General features: G+C 33.3%; 3 protein-coding genes across 8 annotated transcripts; 1 reads left to right on the top strand and 2 right to left on the bottom strand.

Annotated features, from left to right (window-relative positions):
- Nucleotides 1–569: 569 nt before the first annotated feature.
- On the bottom strand, nt 570–2049 carry LOC118046867 (cytochrome c oxidase subunit 5C). Its single transcript, XM_035055937.2, has 2 exons — nt 1891–2049; nt 570–1256 (listed from the first exon to the last, which is right to left on the bottom strand). Exon 2 carries the CDS (start codon nt 1237–1239, stop codon nt 1048–1050), a length of 192 nt encoding a protein of 63 aa, XP_034911828.1. The 5' UTR covers nt 1240–1256; nt 1891–2049; the 3' UTR covers nt 570–1047.
- Nucleotides 2050–6947: 4898 nt separating this feature from the next.
- Nucleotides 6948–9518, top strand: LOC118046869 (protein trichome birefringence-like 6). 3 transcript variants are annotated; one of them, XM_035055947.2, is made up of 6 exons: nt 6948–7205; nt 7457–7951; nt 8108–8300; nt 8375–8565; nt 8861–9019; nt 9099–9518. In XM_035055947.2, the coding sequence occupies exons 1-6, from the start codon at nt 7036–7038 to the stop codon at nt 9430–9432; spliced, it is 1542 nt and encodes a 513-aa protein (XP_034911838.1). In that variant the 5' UTR covers nt 6948–7035; the 3' UTR covers nt 9433–9518. The 3 variants fall into 3 exon arrangements, with proteins under 3 accessions (XP_034911838.1, XP_034911837.1, XP_034911839.1); XM_035055948.2 differs by having other exon boundaries at nt 7067–7205; nt 7414–7951; XM_035055946.2 differs by having other exon boundaries at nt 7020–7951.
- A 291-nt stretch (nt 9519–9809) lies between these two features.
- On the bottom strand, nt 9810–17508 carry LOC118046868 (histone-lysine N-methyltransferase EZA1). Of its 4 annotated transcripts, none has more exons than XM_035055938.2 (18): nt 17374–17508; nt 16934–17035; nt 16541–16806; nt 16116–16274; nt 15546–15630; nt 15265–15414; nt 15131–15178; nt 14955–15026; nt 13710–14371; nt 13206–13356; nt 12992–13075; nt 12558–12778; nt 12263–12394; nt 11165–11252; nt 11017–11064; nt 10803–10931; nt 10396–10473; nt 9810–10318 (listed from the first exon to the last, which is right to left on the bottom strand). In XM_035055938.2, the coding sequence occupies exons 1-18, from the start codon at nt 17407–17409 to the stop codon at nt 10127–10129; spliced, it is 2703 nt and encodes a 900-aa protein (XP_034911829.1). In that variant the 5' UTR covers nt 17410–17508; the 3' UTR covers nt 9810–10126. The 4 variants fall into 4 exon arrangements, with proteins under 4 accessions (XP_034911829.1, XP_034911830.1, XP_034911833.1 ...); XM_035055939.2 differs by having other exon boundaries at nt 13004–13075; XM_035055942.2 differs by lacking the exon at nt 12992–13075.
- Nucleotides 17509–19589: the final 2081 nt, after the last annotated feature.

Genomic DNA, 19589 nt, shown 5'->3' with positions numbered 1-19589 from the left:
GAATGATGAAACAATGGTGGTTTCAAGAAGTTATATAAAGAACGCACGATGAATGATTGAAAGAGGTTGTCATATAACATATGATTTGGAGCAGATTTGCTCAACTTGAAATTGATTTATCACGAAAACAACCCATCCAAGATTAGCATCGCCGGTTGTCCCCTTCTCGTTTCTAACCAACCATTCCTCATCGGAAAAAATAAATAAATAAACTGAGAAATGATCCGACGAAACTGATCGTGTTGAATTTCATACCCACAAAATTAGCAACAGCAAACACCACCCTCAAAATTCAATTGGGCAAAACGATAAACAAGTAGCGGACTCCAAATCCAGAAAACTAGTCCCAAAATCCTGACCCCTATTGGGCACCATGTCTCATATCATCATAGGGCAAGCAAGAAATTAGAGCAACTTTTAACCTTCTAGTGAGGGTTGAGAAGAAAGCAAAGCTATGTTCAGACTTGTTTTTAAATATGAAAACAAAAGACTTCCATGACAGCTTCAACGCTTAACCAGTAATGTTTTTGTATTCCAGCAAAAAAGAAACGAAAAGAAAAGGAAAGACCTGCCCATCAAACTCATCAAGCTTCATTGCATTTCTGTTTCATGAACTAGCTGGTGCGCAAATAGCACAGCCAAAAAGAAAAACTAATATCTGAAGCAACACAGCTACAGGGTGAAAGACGTTAACATTCCAGAAAAAAAGAAAAGGAAAAATAAACACCTGCCCATCAAGCTTCATTGCATTTCTGTTTTATTGAGCTAGATGTGCACTAACCAAAAAATAAAAAATGAAAAAAACACTAATATCTCAAGTAACAAAACCATAAGAGCATCACAACGATGGAGTGGAAGACATCAAACTACATACATTTACGTAGAAAAATTATGTGCTGCACATCTTGGACAAGAAATTTATTCTTCAAAGTCAGAAGGCTAACGACCAGCAACTTGAGATTCAGACATTTGGAACAAAAAAGAATGACAAAACAAAATATACTCTGACGATGTCAATAACACCATGGCAGAGGCATAGGACATGATTTATTCTTCCACAACAACACCGATCTCACCTTTTTCCAGCAAGTCATAAAATGATCTCACTTTCCTCTGCTCGTTCCAGTGATGCATTTTCCAAAGACTACCAGCAGCCAAGCCAAGTGCAATCCCAATACAAATCTCCTTGACAACACTTGGTCCTTTTAAGGTCACATGAGCAACCCTACCGCCGGCCATTTCACTTTTCTGGTAACCTGCAAGCAACATTTTCTTTATTTTTAGCACCAACAAAAGAATTCAGGAAAAAATAGAAACATGTACAATTGCAGTAGGCCCATAAAGAAAATCCCTCAATAGTTATATCTATACATAGACTAAAACGGCTCCATTGGCCTTCGCAAAAGAATAAGTACAATTGGCTGGCTACTCACTGCCAAGACAATATACGAACTCTGTCCTTTTAGGAATAAAAATACAAGAAAAAGAAAGGGATCAGAACAAGGCAAAGCAAAAATAAGTAATGCAGCCTGTAAACCAAATTACAAATTTAAACAATTCATAACCCGATCATTCATTTGTCATTTAACCCATCATCAAACAGATTAGAATCACAGATCGCCTTTGACACGATCTTGTTTAAGTTGCACAGAAAATCTTCAATTTGTTATAAGTTCACCGCCCCGCCCCATTTTCATGTCAGCAAAACTTGACACGAGTGGACAGACAAATTTCAACTTGCACACAATAAAAAGAGATCGCGTGAAATTAGAAAAAAAAAATAAAATTGATGGAACCCTATTTAAATTAAATGATACAGTAGTTAACAGAGAGGAAGACTTCGTTCCAAGATAGATACAGATCAATCAAGAGCGAGGGAGGGAGAGGGACCTGAACTTAAATGAACAGCGCTGAGAAGCTGATTACGGAGGTTCCACGGAAACGAGAACCTAATTATGTTTGTGAATCTTCTCTTACACCGAGGGCGTTCGTTTGACAGGCCAGGGAATCGTTTGGAGCTATTTTTATTAAACCCGGCCTGGGGTTGATCTGGTTAACGGGTCGAATTCTGGATTGCACAAGTTAAACCGATTTAATTTGTATTAGTCTGAAAAAATTATATATTTTTTTTAAATTTTAATATTTTATTTTAAAAAATTAAAAAATATTTTATATGAATAAAAATTTTATATATATATTCCAAAAATAATTTATTTAAATGGAGGCTTTGCCCCAACAACATCTTTAGCCTAAAAATATAGCTCACCTGAGGCTCCCTTGCTATAATACTTCAAAAACTATCCTTTCTGAAGTCCGATGGTTTAGTCTCCGCAAAACTTCTCATGTTTTTAATCATAAGAATTTGTAAACTTAACACCAGACTTTTCTTGGCTTCAATAGTTGAAGGATTATAAATGTTTGTGAATATGCTCTATAACTGCTCAATCGGTTATATTTTTATTAATTTTATTTATATAAACATATTTATAAATGTTTGTGATATATATTATATTCTTTTCTTTATTAATTGAAGTAATTATTTTTATAAGCTAAGGTATGAAGACTATCTAGAAATAATGCGGAGATGTTTATAATGTAACATGTCTATTGAACTAAATCACATAAGAATTCTATATGAAGAGATTACTTGTGTCTATGAAAATAATCACATAAAATTATGTAAGTGATCCTTAAACTTGAAATCATAAAATTATCTTAAAATGTTATGCTTTAATCCTACAACATGTTGTCCTAATTAATGGTAACAAACATGTGAATATTGGGTATAACATGAATTATATAAAAGTATTTGAGTAATCAAGAGTGGATTCATCATCCTAGATGAATTATAAAAAATATTCAATATGTTCTCAAATAGTATTTGATTGTTGCACAAGGTGCAATGAGATTTGAAAAAAAATTTAAATCTTATTCAAAAAATTAATTACTATAGTGTTGAGAATAAACATGATTTAACAGAGTAGACACATTTCATGCTATAATATCTAAATCAAGATATTATTGATGAAAAAATAATAATTATACTAAGAAACTGGTTATTGAAAGGTTATGTCAACCCAATTATAACTTTTCTAATATTTATAGGATCATGATACATTACTAGATGTTATGCTTCATCTACAATTATAAATCAATTAATGAATTGAAGATAAATTAATTTGTTTAATTTATTTAATCTTATTTTATTTAGGATTGTAATTTATATTTGGACGAACTTATTAGAGAACCTAATAGATCACACATGTAAAAATCATTGGTCAATAATTAATCTGGGATGATTAATCAAGTGTGATTTAATTGTAAATAAGTTTTAGAAATTAATGACTAGAATGTGATTTTTACAAGGAATTACAATTTTAAACATAGAAAAATCAAGTAGAGACTTGGTTAAATAAATTTCTAAAATTATCCTAAAATAATTTATGTGATATTATTCAAGGACAAATTAATATTTTGTCATTTATTGGGGTTTTCAGGTTTCCTTATGAATAGAATATTATGTCTCTTATTTTCTATACAGTATAAAAATACAAAAGAAAATAATCAATACTCGGAGACATATCAATTTCTCTCTTTTATAAAGGTTTAAGATATTTATCACTAACAGTTCGTGTGAATTATGTTAGATGTTGGATACTTGGATGACATGTAGTTTGTTATAACCCAACATTAAAGCAATTATAAGTAAAAAAAAAAAAAAAACATTTGATCTTGATGTAATCTCCATCAAACCCTAAATAATTATAAATTTATCTAACAAGATCCTTAGAACTCTAAAGAAAATTTAAATTTATTGTTTTTGTTATGTAAATGTATTTTGAGAAACCTAATACTGGTATCAAAGCCTTTGTTAGAAAATTAGAGTTGTTGATTCTATATTTTAATTGTTATTGACATTAATTGTGAATTAATTTTATGTGCAAAACAATTATTCCAAAAATTATTTTTTGTCTCCTAATTTCTTTCATAAAAAAGGTATTGTTCTTTTTTTTTTTATATATATAAAAAAGGTATTGTTCTTGATAGATATGGTTGGATTTTTCAGATTTGGCCAATAAATAAAAATAAAGGTGTTCAATGCTTCTCTAGATAGTGTTGGTTATGTAACGACAACCATTATTGTTGCTAATATGGTAGCCTTTGATATAGGCAGTCCCCCATGCTGGCAACAACTATTGATGTTTAGAAAGAAAATAGAGACATACTTGTAATTTTACCCCATAGCTAAATGTTAGGTTTATGGGAAAATTGATAAATTTGCCCCTACACCTTATAACTTATTACAATAAGGTTTTTAGGGTGTGATTTATGAATTTACTCCTACAATTTATTCTTTATTATAATATGGTATATGTGATAGAATTATGATTCTACCCCTCAATATATAAAATATTGATTTTATATTTTAAAACTAAAACCTAAATTAGATTTGAAAGATTATTTTTAAAGAAATATTTTATTAAATAAAATTTATTATGTTTTTAAAATTATTAAATTAGATTTGATTTAATATTTATAAGTGTTAAAAATATTATTCTAAAATTACATATAAAGTCAATAATTATAATTGAAGCATGAAATGTATTTCTTTATGCATATTAATGTATTATTAATCATGATGGATTATTATAAAAATAAATAATATAGCATAATAGACCCTTAGCAATTTAGAACAAGACCAATAATGCAACACCTTAGGTATGCAGCTTTAAGGGTGATAATATATTTCTTTTTAAGTAACTAGACATTTACCATAAAATCTTTGTATATAAGTTTGAAATTCTTAAAGATTATATTAGGTGGTGACTCTATAAATAAGATATTTTTCATTAAAAGAACATGATGTCATGTATGTGTTCTTTCCTCTCTTTTTTAAAGGTCATTGCAATGTCAGGTAGTGGCAAATAAAAAAAGAAAAAACCCTAGCCATCTAAACTTTCTCCCTTGAATAACAACTTTTCCCTGTAAATTCACATTGCCTTCCACTCATCTCCAGCAACGGCAAAATCCACCCCACTTCTTTGGTAACAAAGCAGTAGCCCCACCACCACATGACACCATTTTAACATCTCTCTTTTCTTCTTTATAGTCCAAGCCTTTTTTCCCCTCTTTAACCAAACAAATCACTTTGACAAAGCCCATCTTTTGGTTGACCACCTCCTTTATCAATTTAGTCTTCTAACTAGTAAACAACCCCTCAACTCATGTCATGTTGATAGAGCCACCAAGAGTAACAACCAACCACAGTAAGGTAGATAAAACTAACAAAAAAGAGAAGTTGATTTTCTCTTGACTCGATCTCCCCCCACAAGCATCGGTGTGCCTCATTGCTAGTATAGAAATAAATAGGAAGAGGAGATGCACTTTATCTAGGTGGTCTTATGCACCAACTCTTATTGGAGCATGATTCCACATGTTAATAGTCTATTTAACAAAACAACATGTGTCTCTGGTGCAACACCACTTTTCAACACACTTCTAATAGCTTTTGAATGATTTTTGTACCTTTTAAAGGTTGATCTTAAACCTCAAATGAATATTTATGTCTTTTTAATGGTTTGATGCACTGTTGATTGTTATGAACTATAATTTTTCAAGATCATTAATTGTGACATTTTAGTGTAAGTTTGGTATGTTTTGGCTCTATATTTATGGTGATTGTTGATTTATTATGTATATAATATTATTGTCCATAAAATCAACCTAATATAAACGAACCATTCAAGATGTTGGCACATGGAAGACAAAATTCCTTGATTTGTTATTCGATTTCCCTATATTTGAAGTTATTTAAAAAAATATTATAATTTTTTCTCATAATTTTGTTTTGTAATGATAATCTTTATTATTTATAAATTCAACTTAGGATAAATGAATCATCTGATTATTATTCAAGGATGTTGACAAGCAAATAATAAAAGCTATTATTAATATATGACTCCTCATTACTTGTATCTAAAAAAAATACAAATCTTTTTATAATTAATAGAGGTTAAATGATAAGTTTTATTTATTGATTTTTTAATTTAATATTATTATTAGGTTAGCTTCATGCTAAAAGAGGGTTGAGAGGTTGTATTTGAGCTTCATAACAATGATGAAGAAAATGAAGGATAAACCTACGTGTCTTGGCAGTAACTTTTATCAAGATTTTTTTGTAATTGTGTTAATTTGTCGGAACTTTTTATTTTGTATGGTAATTGCAGAATTTGGCCCATCCAAAATAGGTTGGTTGGTCCCTCGAATTAAACTACAGAGAGAGTCGTTTCGTCGTCCTTCATAAATCCAGATCACTAGAGTGTGATAACTTTGTTTGTAATGAAAACGGATGCCAATTATTTTGATTTTTCCCACGATGTTTCACGTAAGTGTCCAATCCAGCTGTGCCTCCCCACCGTCGTCGTCCTTGCATTTTTCTGGTTACAGAAGGTGTCTTGTAAGATGACTAATCCACCCCCTACAAAATAGGGTTCTACTTCTGTCGCTTGCATCTCTTGCCAATCAAGCAAAGCCAACTCATCCAATAACACAGTGAAGTTGTTTAAGTTGTTATTGCGTTCAAAACGCTATTCTTTTAAAAATAAATTTTTTATATTATTTTGATGTATTAGTTTTAAAAATAAAAAAAACTGCTATATCACCTCAGACACAAACATGCTCAAAACAGTTAAAAAGATTATGTGAAATTAAATATTCTTGCTTATTAATTCAGTTGTTCTCCTAAAAGAACTGGAAAAGGGGAATAAATTAGGGGAAAACTTCGATATCAAACATGATGCCTTGGTTTTTCTTTTCTTGACGAGTGGATTAGCCATTGGATTTTTGCCTTTTTTTTCTAATTTCTAGACCTTTTGGATTTAAAAAGAAAAGGAAGGAGAGAGAGTTCAAGTTCAAATTAACAGGTTTTTTTTTTTTTTTTTTTTTCTTAGTACTAAATATTCTCTCCACACTTTCTTATTACTTGAAGAAACAGAAATACCCCCAGAAGACAGCACATGGCAGTCTTCTCTGTCAATGTCCCCCTCTCCCCTTCAAACTCCCTTCCACCTCAAAAAACCAATTTTCAACAAAGACTTTCGAAACTCTTTTGAAGTAGACTTTCATTTCTTAACACACAACAGAGAGGCTAATTTTCAGAAATGGACAGGCAGAGAAGTTTCTCCTTCAAATCCACAAGATCCTTGGTATTTTCTTTCACAATCTCTTCTTTATTCTTTCTCATATTTTTTACCATCTGGTTGTCCAAATCTACCCCTTCAATTCTCCAAGAAACAAACTTTGAGCTCAACAAAACCTCCCTTGTCGCGAGTTTAAAACCACTTAGTGTACAGCCCTTCAGTGACTTGACTATAAATTCCTCATCATCTGACCTGAGAAGTTCAATTTTTGTAGATACCCATTTTAGAGAACCTGAAAATATTTCTGGATTTGCTAGCATTTCAGTTATGAAAAGAAAGGGCAACGAATCTGAGACTAGTGAGAAAGACAGAGGTGGTGTAAATGGTAGTTTTAGCACGGTACAAGAGAGTGCGCTGGTACCAGAAACTGCGAGTGTTGAAGAGAAGAAGAGTAGATCAATTTCAACGCAGAGAATTGAAGTTCAGAGTAGTGAGAATATTGCAGAAGAGACTAGAGGAGCTGCTTCACAGGGAAAAAATGAAGCTCCAAACAAGGAGGGGATTCGAAAGAAGAAACAAGGACCAATTTCAGTGGCAAATATGAAGACTTCGAGGAATGAAAGAAATAAAGAAAAGAGCATGAGAGAGTGTGATGTTACAAGAGGGAGGTGGGTCTATGATGAGAACTATCCTCTCTACACAAATAGTTCATGTCCGTTCATAGACGAGGGCTTTGATTGTGTTGGCAATGGGAGATTGGATAAAGATTACATGAAATGGAGATGGCAACCTCAAGACTGCAACATCTCAAGGTACATCAATTCACATTAAACAGTCTCTCTTTCCTTTTATTTTGAAAAAGAAGGGCCTTTATGATTTAATTGAAAGTGATTGGGTGGAAAAGACAGAAGCACAAAATGTTGAAAATTCTTTTCGTTTTGAAACGGGGTGTTGTTCCATTCCCACAGATTCAATGCGACAAAAATTCTGGATTTGATTAGAGGGAAGAGGCTAGTTTTTGTCGGCGATTCAATTAACAGGAACCAATGGGAATCCATGCTGTGCATGCTAATGGGAGCTGTTAAAGATCCTAAGAAGGTGTATGAGACCCATGGAAGGAGAATCACCAAGGAGAAAGGGAATTATAGCTTCAAATTTGTGGTAAGATCAAATTTTGCGACACTAACAGGTTATTCTGCTGGACTTGTTGCTGATTTTTGAGGTTGGTTTTGCAGGACTATAAATGTACAGTTGAATACTATGTGTCACATTTCTTGGTTCATGAGAGCAAAGCAAGAATAGGGTCCAGGAGAGTGCAGACATTACGAATCGACGCCATTGATCATGGTTCATCAAGATGGAGAGGAGCTGACATTTTGATTTTTAACACCGCACATTGGTGGTCTCACTTCAAAACAAAAGCTGGGTCGGTATATTCTTGACCTACTCGACTTCAGAACCTAGGCTGGTGCATTGTTTTTATGGGAATTCTGATTTTTCAAATAAAAAATTACTACTGCTGGAAGTTTTATTAAGATCTGGTTTCATTAAGAAAGCATGGAATATATTGAATGTGGCAAACTCACAACATTATCTCCAGCATGCAGGATGTCTCTAAAATATAGCAATATAACTTTGGAAAAGACCATCTGTAGTTTTAATATCCTTGCTTCCTTGTATCTATATTAGGTCGTTTGTAACTCCTGCTGACCTTGTAACAGGATCAACTATTACCAGGAAGGTAACCAAGTTCATCCCCAGCTTGATGTTTCTATAGCTTTCAGAAGAGCTTTGATGACCTGGGCATCATGGGTGGATAGGCACATTAACCCGAGAAAGACCCGAGTTTTCTTTCGAAGTTCCGCGCCTTCTCATTTCAGGTTTGTTTAGTGTTGTCATGTTCAATGCCTTGACCTCCACGTATCAAATTGTTGAGTGGCTTATGATGCCATTATACAGGGGCGGACAATGGAATTCAGGTGGGCAGTGTATGGATGCTACTCAACCCCTTAATGAAACTTCAAGTGCGGGCTATTCTGAGAAGAATTCCATTGTTGAAGAGACTATCAAGCACATGAAAACTCCTGTAACTTTCTTGAATATAACTGGCTTCTCTGGATTCAGGACAGATGGTCATCCATCTATATATGGAAAAAGACCTGGTAAGCGCTACGCATCGAGCATCCAAGATTGCAGCCATTGGTGTCTTCCAGGTGTTCCAGATACATGGAACGAGTTTTTGTCCTTTCAATTGCTATCTAAAATAGGCTCTAAACAAGGGGATACGTTTTAGTAGAAGTGATTTGTACTTTCCAGCTTGTACATTCTTTTTATTCCTCGTAATCTTTTCAGGCAGGCATGGGGGTATTTTTTTTTTAATTTATTTTTTGGGAGAGAGGTGTTTTACTTGAGATTCAGACGAATGTAAACTGGAAGAAATTCATCACTATGAACCAGATTCCTAGTCCTTTGAAGATTCTGAAACGCCTCGTTTTCCAACCACAAGCATGACGTCTCTACACGTGTACTAACACTGTGGTTACACTGATAGAGTCCGAGGAGGATGTGGATCTGATGAGACGCGAACCCATCCCAGCTAATAATGCACATGGATGCTTCAAAGCTCAAGGTCAAACAATTGCCTACCAGCCTCGAAGGAAAGAAACAAAGTAGGAAAAGAAAAATGCCTTGTTAGTCATGGTAATAACAATTTTACATGAAAGGATACTGTAGGCTTCTACAGGAAACTGCAAGATCAGTTTCAAACTCAATATCAATATCAATGTTTGACCTTATTGCTATCCTGTCTTTTTGAAAGAGTCAAATTCACAGGAAGCGCACTTGTGCGTGCATCTTTGTACAAATAAATGATGGCATGACCTGGTATAGGCAACTTATGTTCATTCTATGAGTAAGAGACTGTTCAAATACACTTGGGAATTACAGAAACATGCTCCATAATATCAAGCCATGCCAATAATCATCCATCAATGTGATTGGTGTTTCTTTGCTCTACCTTGGGAGATTGTGGAATCATCTCTTTTGGAACCCTCGGGTTTTCGAGCCCACGCGGGTGCCTGGTCTGGCCCATAACGATAATCATAGAATAGCTCCTCACAAGCTTCTATATGCTCCTTTGCAAAGATGCCCACTCGATGATCTCCTGCTACCAGCATTACCTGAATGATCCAACATAATATCTAAGTCCATGTCGAAGAATGAAAAATTAACATGGTAATCACTGAAACTTGAATACCTTAGCATAGCAATTAGGATTTGAAGAATGGTTTGCAAATTTCAGCTTATCCCCCTTTCGGTAAGCATCAAGGACAAACTGGAAAAAAAATAGAAAAGAAGATGCAAGCCACATTAACCCGCGAGGAAGATGGCCACAAAAACAGACTCAGTAAATCACTTTGAAGAGGATAGAATGCAACATTAATCAACGAAGATGGCAGTAAGAAAATAGATTCTGCAAATTGCATTGCACTTCCGAAAATGTAAGCCAATTTAGTTCTCCATATCAGATACCATCACTCTACTGCTCAATTGTCAAAGGAGCAGCCATTTGAACATGAGGTGAATTTGGTCTCAAAGGATAGCATTATTATTATGTTCTTACACACGGGATTATCTATTTTGTAACCAGTAACTATCACTTGCCTGATCATTCAAGTCAAAAAGAAATGATGAGTTAGCACGATCATAGATTTTCCCACGCTTATCCGCTTCTCGATGAGAGATCAATTCACCAGTATATTCTCCAAGATAATCATTTTTGTTGACGGGGTTCTGAAACCACATCATCAAATTCATTGCACAGAACAAGTCAAGAGTAATGGAGAGCATGACAACAGAAGCAGGCAGTAAGTAATACCTTTAAAAAGGCTCCCCATCCAGCGACATCAGATTTTGCCAAGAGGATCTGAAGAATGATATGATATATTTAGTGTAAAAGACAAAATTTCTTTCGGAATGTATCTATAATATTAGTATGATAACAGTTGTTTTTCTGAATCACTCACTCTCTGCTGCTGCCTTAAAAGAAGCCTCATGTTTCCACATTGTCCATCTCCTCGTTTTGGAGGCTCTCCTAATGAGCCATCTCCGCAACTGCATAAAAACAAAAATGTTACACAAATGCAGAAGAATGAAAGAAAGAGAAGGTCAAAGAGATTGAAAAATTCAGTAACCCGGGCCATCAATAGATCCCAGAATTTATTAACTCAAACTGCAGATCAAATTGCAAAAGAAACATGGATTGAATAGTTCAGTAATCAGATTCATGGGACTGAAAGAGTGAACACTTTAATTCAGAACAGACAGGTTCCCATGACTGAATAAATCAATCAAACAACTTCATGCTTTACTTTTCTTTCTTTCTTTCTTCTTCTTCTTCTTCTTTTTTGATATGAAATCCCTGAACTATCACTAGTATTCTTTAAGTCACCAGAATGCTCCCAAACTGGAGCCTTTGAAACATGGAACTGGACTGATACAAAGATCAAATGTTTGTCTGCCTGGCTCCAGTTTGGATAGAAAACACTAAAGTCAAAAAATTGCAACTTCTCACAACTAGATAAAATGAGATCAATTTCCGAGACAACTAATATTCAGTCGTGAACCATCTTTTTCTACGGTAAGCAACCAACTAATAACTTGAGACGAAGCATATGAGCCTAATATTCCATTATCTCAGGGGCACATTTGTCAAATGCTTCAATTAGTTTCAGAACAGCTGCTTAGACCACCATGTAAATGTTCCTATAGTTTGATAGGCATGTGGTGGTCAAGTAAAAAAGAAAAAAACAGAGAGAGAGAGAAGCATTTCATCCAACTTTGTTCTGGAGCTAACATCTACTTCAATCTGCCGCCTCTAATGGATAATAAGGTCTTGCAGTATGGTGTGTGCGCATAAACTGTCACTGTTACGAAATTTGGAGGATGCCGGATACAAAGATTGAGTTAATGCCAAAAAGTGATGTACAAGCATGGCGAACTTGACAATACAACACCATGGTGCTTACAGAAACAAGCTCATATAAGAATGGAAATGCAATAGAGGTATGAATCTTTGCATAAAAAACAATGATTATCAAGTATAAGCATATAAAATACTTTACCTAACCCAGCAATTCCTACAAACATCTGGGTCACATTCACGACCAGCAGCAAAGCACGGGCATTGTCGACTTCTGCATTGGCTCTTTGCACAGTGGCATCCTCTGAAGCGATTTTTGCAACTTTTCGAGCACCTGAAGAATTTTAAGCTGAGTGGTAAGAAGCTTGATCCTGATTCAAATACTACTCATAAAGATGCTGTATAGTACAAATGCAAAAGAGACTATTTTCTACATTATATATATGCATTAACTTCTGTAATCAGTAGTCACCTTATGGAAAGATACATCAACATACCCGCAATATTTCTCACAGCAAGTTCCGTTATGCAGACAAGGGCACTGCTTTCCACACATAGACTGGCATCCACAAGGTGTAAACTGCTTACATGACTGATTTTTTCCATCAGCAATTCTTTTCCAAAATGATGGATGACCAGCTGACTTCCAAGAATATTTTAGTTTCCGTGCCCTTCCCCTCCTACGAAGTAAACGAGACCTTGTTGGCATATCTTGCTCCTACAGAAAACAAAAGGTATGGAAGAGATGGCTTTATAATGTAGAAACAACTTGTGGGACGAAAAGTCAGAACCCTACAGGAAAAGAAAATGGATATTGGTAGACCCCTATGGAATCAGTAAGAACAGAGGGAGGGAGAGAAGCAGTTAACTATAACAACATATTTAAAAGCAACTGCTGAATACAGTTGGAAATCAATATTCGAATTCTCACAAATATACGAACATGATTCTCTTCCACCCTTCTTTTGTCAAGGGCAGCTATCTTTTCCTGAAAAATCATTGGCATATGCCAAATCTATGGAGTACAATCACCAAGAAAGACAGCAAACTTGAGATGAGTTGAGGCAGATGGTTTCCTTTACAAAGCAAACTTAAGAATATGGTAGTATAATCCTTCCTGAAATATCATAAATCATCATGCATACCACATAATCCGTATCACTCTTCCCACTGTCTTCTAGAAATGATCTTGGGGCAACAGATCTATGAGGCATCATAGCTCCACTTTCACGCATGTAATTGGAAACCTCTATACAAGTCTTTAAGCCTGAAAGTAAGTTCCTTGCAATAAGACAACTGCAAAGCACAACGTGAAAAATAAAGACATAAAAGTTTTGTTTGGCACAAAAGATAAGTGAAGTTACATTTGGATTTATCAAAACCAGTAATTTAATTAGGAGAGGGATAAAAATTTCTGCTCTTTTGAACCAACATAATTACATTATGTAGCACTTGGTTAATAACAGGAATTTATAGGGTACATCCAGATTCCTAATAACTGAACATGGATTGCAAGCTTGCACTCCTGCATATCTAACAGTTTTCAAACAAACATTTGACACCTACCAATGATAAAGGTATCTCAAGACATGTATTACTGGTATCTGCATGCAAATGTGAAATGTTCTTTAAATAGGTAAACCACATACCTGTTTTTCCCAAATATCTCCACTCCCTTCAGATATAGTTCTTTCTCAATGGGTTTCCACTCAGATTTTCTTAAAACCCCTTCCGCTGCTCTGTCTACTGTGGATGGCTGTTTTGGTCTAGGCACTCCTAAGACATCCTTTGCCCCATGCCCAACGTTCTCCTCAGTACCAGAACAAACAGTTTCAAAGGAATCATTGGTCGTCTTTTTTATGGTCATCTTAAGTTCAATTTTATCACTTGCTTTTTTAGCAGTGGAACCATGATCAGGAAATACACCTTCAGCAGCTTCATTTACTATATCCAAATGCAATAATCTTTTCTTTTTCTTACTAAAATCCTGCATATCATCAGGAGCCTGTGATGAGCCATCTGGTGCTATATCTGTATGCTGTGGTGCTTTGCGCTTTCGCATGTATTCTTGGTTATGTATCACCATAGCAGACATATCCAGATTCAGAGGTCCAGAAGCAGGTTCCAAGTTACAAAAAGCTTCTGAAATAACACTCATCTCTTTCTCCGTGATACTTTCTTCATCTATCATGAAGTCTACACCACTTGGCCCTTCAGCATCTGAGGCTGCTGCAGTCTTTTTTTCCTCTGTTGAGGTTGCAGTTTTTGTCCTATTAACAGAACCTCCTGGCAAGTCTTTGACAACTCTTAGCTGAAAGGCATTTACATTTTCAACGCAGAATGTAAGAACTCCAGATGAAAAATTATCAGCATGTGCAACAGAAAAGATACATTAGAAGTCATTGGCAACCATATGATCTGGCAAGTCCCTGGGGAGTGAATTAATACATGTAATGGCAGTAGTAAATAAGAGTGTCCACATGAACAAAAAATGCACACACATTCTAAGAATAATAATTACCTAAAAATTTGGAGTAACAGAGTAACTTAGAGTAACTTGTTTATGTGAGCAGTACAGACAGCACAATTAGTTACATCACATATGTAAGAAAAACTGTCTCGTAATTAAGGAATAAAAAATTAAAAAATTAAAAGGAGCGCATAGGATCATATACCACAGAAAGTTAACCTCTCCTGTTGCCTGTTATCTGCAGTTTATAGTGATTTTTGGTACATATATGACCTCATCTGGCCTAATGTTCTTAACATTTCAAGTTCCAATTGGTTAAAAATTGATCTTGTTGATCAGAAAAGCATCCCACAGTTTATGCTGAAAGTTTAAAATAAATCAAATAAAAATTGAATAGAATTTTTAACCAGATAAAAGAACACACCCGAAGACTACATTGATTGCTGCAAGGTTTCCTGTCATCTTCATATTCAGACCAATATGACTGCTTTTCACTCTGCCAAGCAAAGCCTCCTATTAGATATAAGAACACCTTACATTAAAAAATATATACTTTATACACACACAGAGCACTCATATATAATGAAGGTTTCTACTCACAGGATTAATCAAAGTTTGCGAACAGCCATGGAGGCGGCAGTCAAATAGCTGTTCAAGATGAAAAAATCAAGGTTGAAGCAATCAAGGATTAATTCAGAAAAATTTCATCTCATGATTAGGCCAGAAATGAGTACCAAGCAACGGCGACAGAATAGGTTATCAAAAGAATCTAAAGCAGTGCTAAGGCTCTTTTCCATAGATATGCCCCTCCCAGTTACTGAATCACTAGTATCTTTGATACTTTGGTCACCACTATATTTTTCCTCGAGCATCCTACATCTCTCCTGCAATATCAAACTCATAAAGTAAATTAAGCCACAGGAAACCATTTTCACCAAACACATGGTAATAGAAGCAACTAATGATGAAATCAGTTCAAAACTCAAAGCTGTTAATATAAATTCCTTTGTACTACCTGGATTTCTGTGGTGCCAACTCCAATAAACTGGCTAACAACATTCAGCACTTCCTCAGCTAATCCATGTTCCTGAGAGACCATCCTGCCAAATTCAACAGACACAGTGTGAAGTACTTGGACTGGTAGCAAATAATTGGTCATGAAGTACAATCAGGGGTGTCACTAAGACCAAACAGATAGCATATTTTAATGTCTGCTGCTTCTGATTTAAGCACCAAAAGCGACAATTTTGATAAAAACAAGGACTTTAGAGTATGAATAACTACTATTGGTACATCCTAGAAGACCAAGAACGAAAATAAGAACCGAATCTAATGAGAGTCTTACAGCTTTCAAACTGATCTCGCTGTTTTTAATTTTGATCTTAATATCAGTTCTTGACATATACTCTTTTGTGAAAGTTTATTAAATTTTGTTCAACAGCGTAGCTTTTGCTTGGGTTGCTAGTTTAACAAAAAAATGGTAGAGAACAACACGGTTCATTATTAAGAATGCAATCAAGCCATCCTAAATTTTAACAGGAAATTGCATTAAAAATATGTACCAAAATAAAATCAATCAGCTTACCACAAAATGCGATCTTCACCATCGCAAAATTCATGTTTTTCTTCCTCTGGTTCATTGTCTTCTTCACTGTCACTACAAATCAGAGCTTCACTGCCATGTTGATCATAGTATATGCGTCTCCTGCCAAACACTGACTGGTCTTCTGCCATCCTCTGATTCCTGTGCTGCATAATTGCATACTTGAAATATAACACAAAAACAAAATCTCCATATATGAAACAATACGAGGGAGCCAACATAAATCATCAAATGTTTTGCATTAATTTCCCAACATATGGCAGGTTAAATTTCTCCAGGATCAAAAATGAATTATTGATATCCTCAAAGAGCACCCAATAGGTAAATACAACAGCCCATGTTTGCTTGCTTATTTATTTAGCACCGGGTAAAAAATGTTAAAGATGAGCAAGTACTATCTGACATACTTGTCCAAAAATATCCACGTCGTATACGGAGGTATCTTCTCTACGAACGGGAGCTTGGTACCCGTAGTAGCTGCAACTTCATGACCATTGATAACATCTTTATCACCCGATCCTTGAGCAAATCCACCATACTTACAAAGAGGAGTTCCAATTCTCAAAGAAATCATTTTAGAAATTCCATTCTGCCCCATAAATGTTCTCGAAGTTGCTAATCTTAGCTGAGAAACATCGGCTTCAAGTTTCCTTCTGTTTTTCTCAACTTTATCCTGTACAAAAAAGAAAATAATCAAACATGAATTGCTTTCTTGTATATAATTATTGACCAAGCCATGAACAAACGAACGACGATCAGATCACTATCGACCCTTGAATACGGTAAAACTTCAGACTTACTTTTATCGAAACAACCCTTTCCGCTTGAATTTGTCTTTTAAGCTGATTCATCTTGGACGTCAGGTTTCCAACACCGTTATTTGACGGTTCTCCATCTGATTTCTGCCGATAACAACAATAATAATAAGAAAAGGTAGAAATCGAATTTATAATCAATGGAGAAAATATCATAAGCATAATAGCAAGCGATTATGCATAGTTCCATGGTGTTATCAATTAAATAATGGAAAATAAATCTATTATCAGCAGCTAAACACCTCATACATTCAATAGATTGAAAAATCTTAAGAGATTAAATGCATCAGAACTGATTTTCATTGTTTTTTTCCATGCGATAAGAGTGAATCATCGTAATTATGTTAATCCAGGCCAATCAATAATTATCTATCTTATACAAGGATCAAGACCTGAATTCAGAGGTCTAGAGAGAGGAAACTAACTCTGAATTTAGAGGCAGAGTCGCTTGATCTTGACATCGCTCCACTGCTCTGCGACTCTCCACGGAGAAAGCGAGTGGCAAGCAGAGGGATCAAAGGGAGAAAAAGAAGAAGAAAACATGATTCGGATACGAGATTGACACGTGGTACGTTGTACGTGGTACTTGCGTGGCCTACTTTGTATGAATCCTGTCCATCGATGAGATGCCAAGCGTCCATGAAAGCCCAATGGGCTAGGTTCGTTTTAGGAGCACTTAGGGTGTTATTGTGATACCTCAAATTTTAATTTTTTTTATTTAATTTTTTTTATTTTATAATTTCATATTATTTTGATATACTGATAATAAAAATAATTTTTTTTTATTTTAATATATTTTTAAATATAAAACATTTTAAACCATCATTATTATTACAATTTCAAATATCTCTTATAAAAAAATATATTTAGTTTTTCAGCCAATCAAAAACTTTGAGGTATCATTTTCAATTAAATGAAATACACAGGTGTCACTCTATTCATATTGATATTTTGTTTCTTTTATTGACACCTTCACATTTTGTTTTAAAAGGAAAATTCAATTTTACTATTTCTTTGAAAACTATGTGACACTCACTTGATAATTATTATATAAACCACTAAAATATGTGGGGTTTTTACTCTTATCATTCCAAAACCACTTTGTCTTTTATTTACACAAAAATAAAAGGCAAGAAATAAAAGGTATTATGGTTTTTTTATATATATATATAGAGAGAGAAACACATGTTTTTTTTAAATTCAATGGGGCATGGATGTTCAAGGTTTTTTAAAAAAAAAATTTGTCTTTCTATAGAATAATGAAATTTCCAAAATAATTTTATAAGGAAAAAAAAAGGTTTTATGTTCAAGGGTTTTATTGAAATTTTGTTTTTTGTTGCGCAATAAAATAACAAAAACAACATTAGAATAAAAAAAATAACATTGTCTTTTAAGAGTATTTTAATCTTTCTATCATAGTTTCTTTGTTATAGTTAGAAGCAATAAGAGGTATTTCTCTTTGTGTGTATGTGTGTGATTATATATATATATATATACACACACACACACACTAAGAAAAAAAAATTAAAATAAAAAAAATAAAGATATATATATATATATATCTTTATTTTTTTATTTTAATTTTTTTTTCTTAGTCTTTTTATGAAATTTTTTATTTTTTTAAATTTAGTCATTCAATTATAATTTCTCATATATTATTTCTTTCAATTCAATCATTATTCTTTTGGTTTTTAATTTTTTGTCCTTGTCACTTTTGTGAAAGTTTTATTGGCTTTCAATTTCATCTTTTAATCAAAGTTTATGATATATATTTTTTTTTAATTTAGTCCTTATTCTCCTAATTTTTTTCTCTTTTGTTAAAGTTATTATTCTTTTCAATTTAACCCTCAAATAAAAAAAAATTGATTGCCTTCTAGTTTATTTTTTGTTTTTATTTTCAATCTTGTTTTTTTAATTGTGATTTTTGTTTTAGATCTTTTTATGTAATTAATTTTTTTCCTGGTTTAATCCTTCAATATTTGATTTGCTAATAATTAAGCTTTGTAGTTTTTCTATTCATGGTGCTTATGATCTAATGATCCAAGTCACGAGTTTGAAAATTAACGCGAGCTGACATCTTTTTTTATTATTTTCTTTTTTGATTTAATCGTTTGACATTAGTTTTTTTTTTTTTTTAAGATTGGGCCTATAACCCTAGTCATTTGTTTTTCATATTTTGTTTCTACTTTTGATTTCTTTTATTGATGCCTTTTTTTGATGTCTTTTGTTTTTAAAATAAAATTTTAATTTATTTTTCAATTAAATTTTATTCTTTATGATTTTTTTATTTTTTTATTTTAACTTATTTAATAGATATTTTTTTCTTAGTTTTTTTTTTTTAATTTTTGAAAATATTAACCCAAATCATTTTTTTTTCATATTTTTTTCTGCATTTGATTTTTTTTATTGATGCCTTTATTTAATATCTTTTCTTTTTAAAATAAATTTTAATTTATGTTTCAATTAAATTTCATTCTCATGATTTTTTATTTTTCTTATTTGAACTTTTTTAATAGATATTGTTTCTGAGTTATTTTGTATGTGTTTAATTTTTGAAAATATTATTCTAATTCATCTATTAATAATTTTCATTTTTTTTTAGATTCAATTTATTTTATTTTTTTATGATATTCTAATGTGT

The sequence above is a fragment of the Populus alba genome, chromosome 2 (assembly GCF_005239225.2).
Source record: "Populus alba chromosome 2, ASM523922v2, whole genome shotgun sequence".
In the NCBI taxonomy this organism is placed as follows: Eukaryota; Viridiplantae; Streptophyta; class Magnoliopsida; order Malpighiales; family Salicaceae; genus Populus; species Populus alba.
The sequence above is the reverse complement of the archived record's forward strand: the minus strand, read 5'-3'. Positions and strand labels throughout refer to the sequence as shown.

Bases quoted from the DNA above. Each gene is read 5' to 3' on its own strand.
- LOC118046867 (XM_035055937.2), bottom strand. From the start codon at position 1,239: ATGGCCGGCGGTAGGGTTGCTCATGTGACCTTAAAAGGACCAAGTGTT.
- LOC118046869 (XM_035055946.2), top strand. From the start codon at position 7,161: ATGGACAGGCAGAGAAGTTTCTCCTTCAAATCCACAAGATCCTTGGTA. The intron at 7,952-8,107 runs GTACATCAATTC...CCATTCCCACAG, and splicing joins CAAGACTGCAACATCTCAAG to ATTCAATGCGACAAAAATTC. The intron at 8,301-8,374 runs GTAAGATCAAAT...TTGGTTTTGCAG, and splicing joins ATTATAGCTTCAAATTTGTG to GACTATAAATGTACAGTTGA.
- LOC118046868 (XM_035055938.2), bottom strand. From the start codon at position 17,409: ATGTCAAGATCAAGCGACTCTGCCTCTAAATTCAGA. The intron at 10,474-10,802 runs GCAAGTGATAGT...TTTTTTTTCCAG, and splicing joins TTTTTGACTTGAATGATCAG to TTTGTCCTTGATGCTTACCG. The intron at 10,319-10,395 runs GTATTCAAGTTT...TGGATCATTCAG, and splicing joins ATCCTAATTGCTATGCTAAG to GTAATGCTGGTAGCAGGAGA.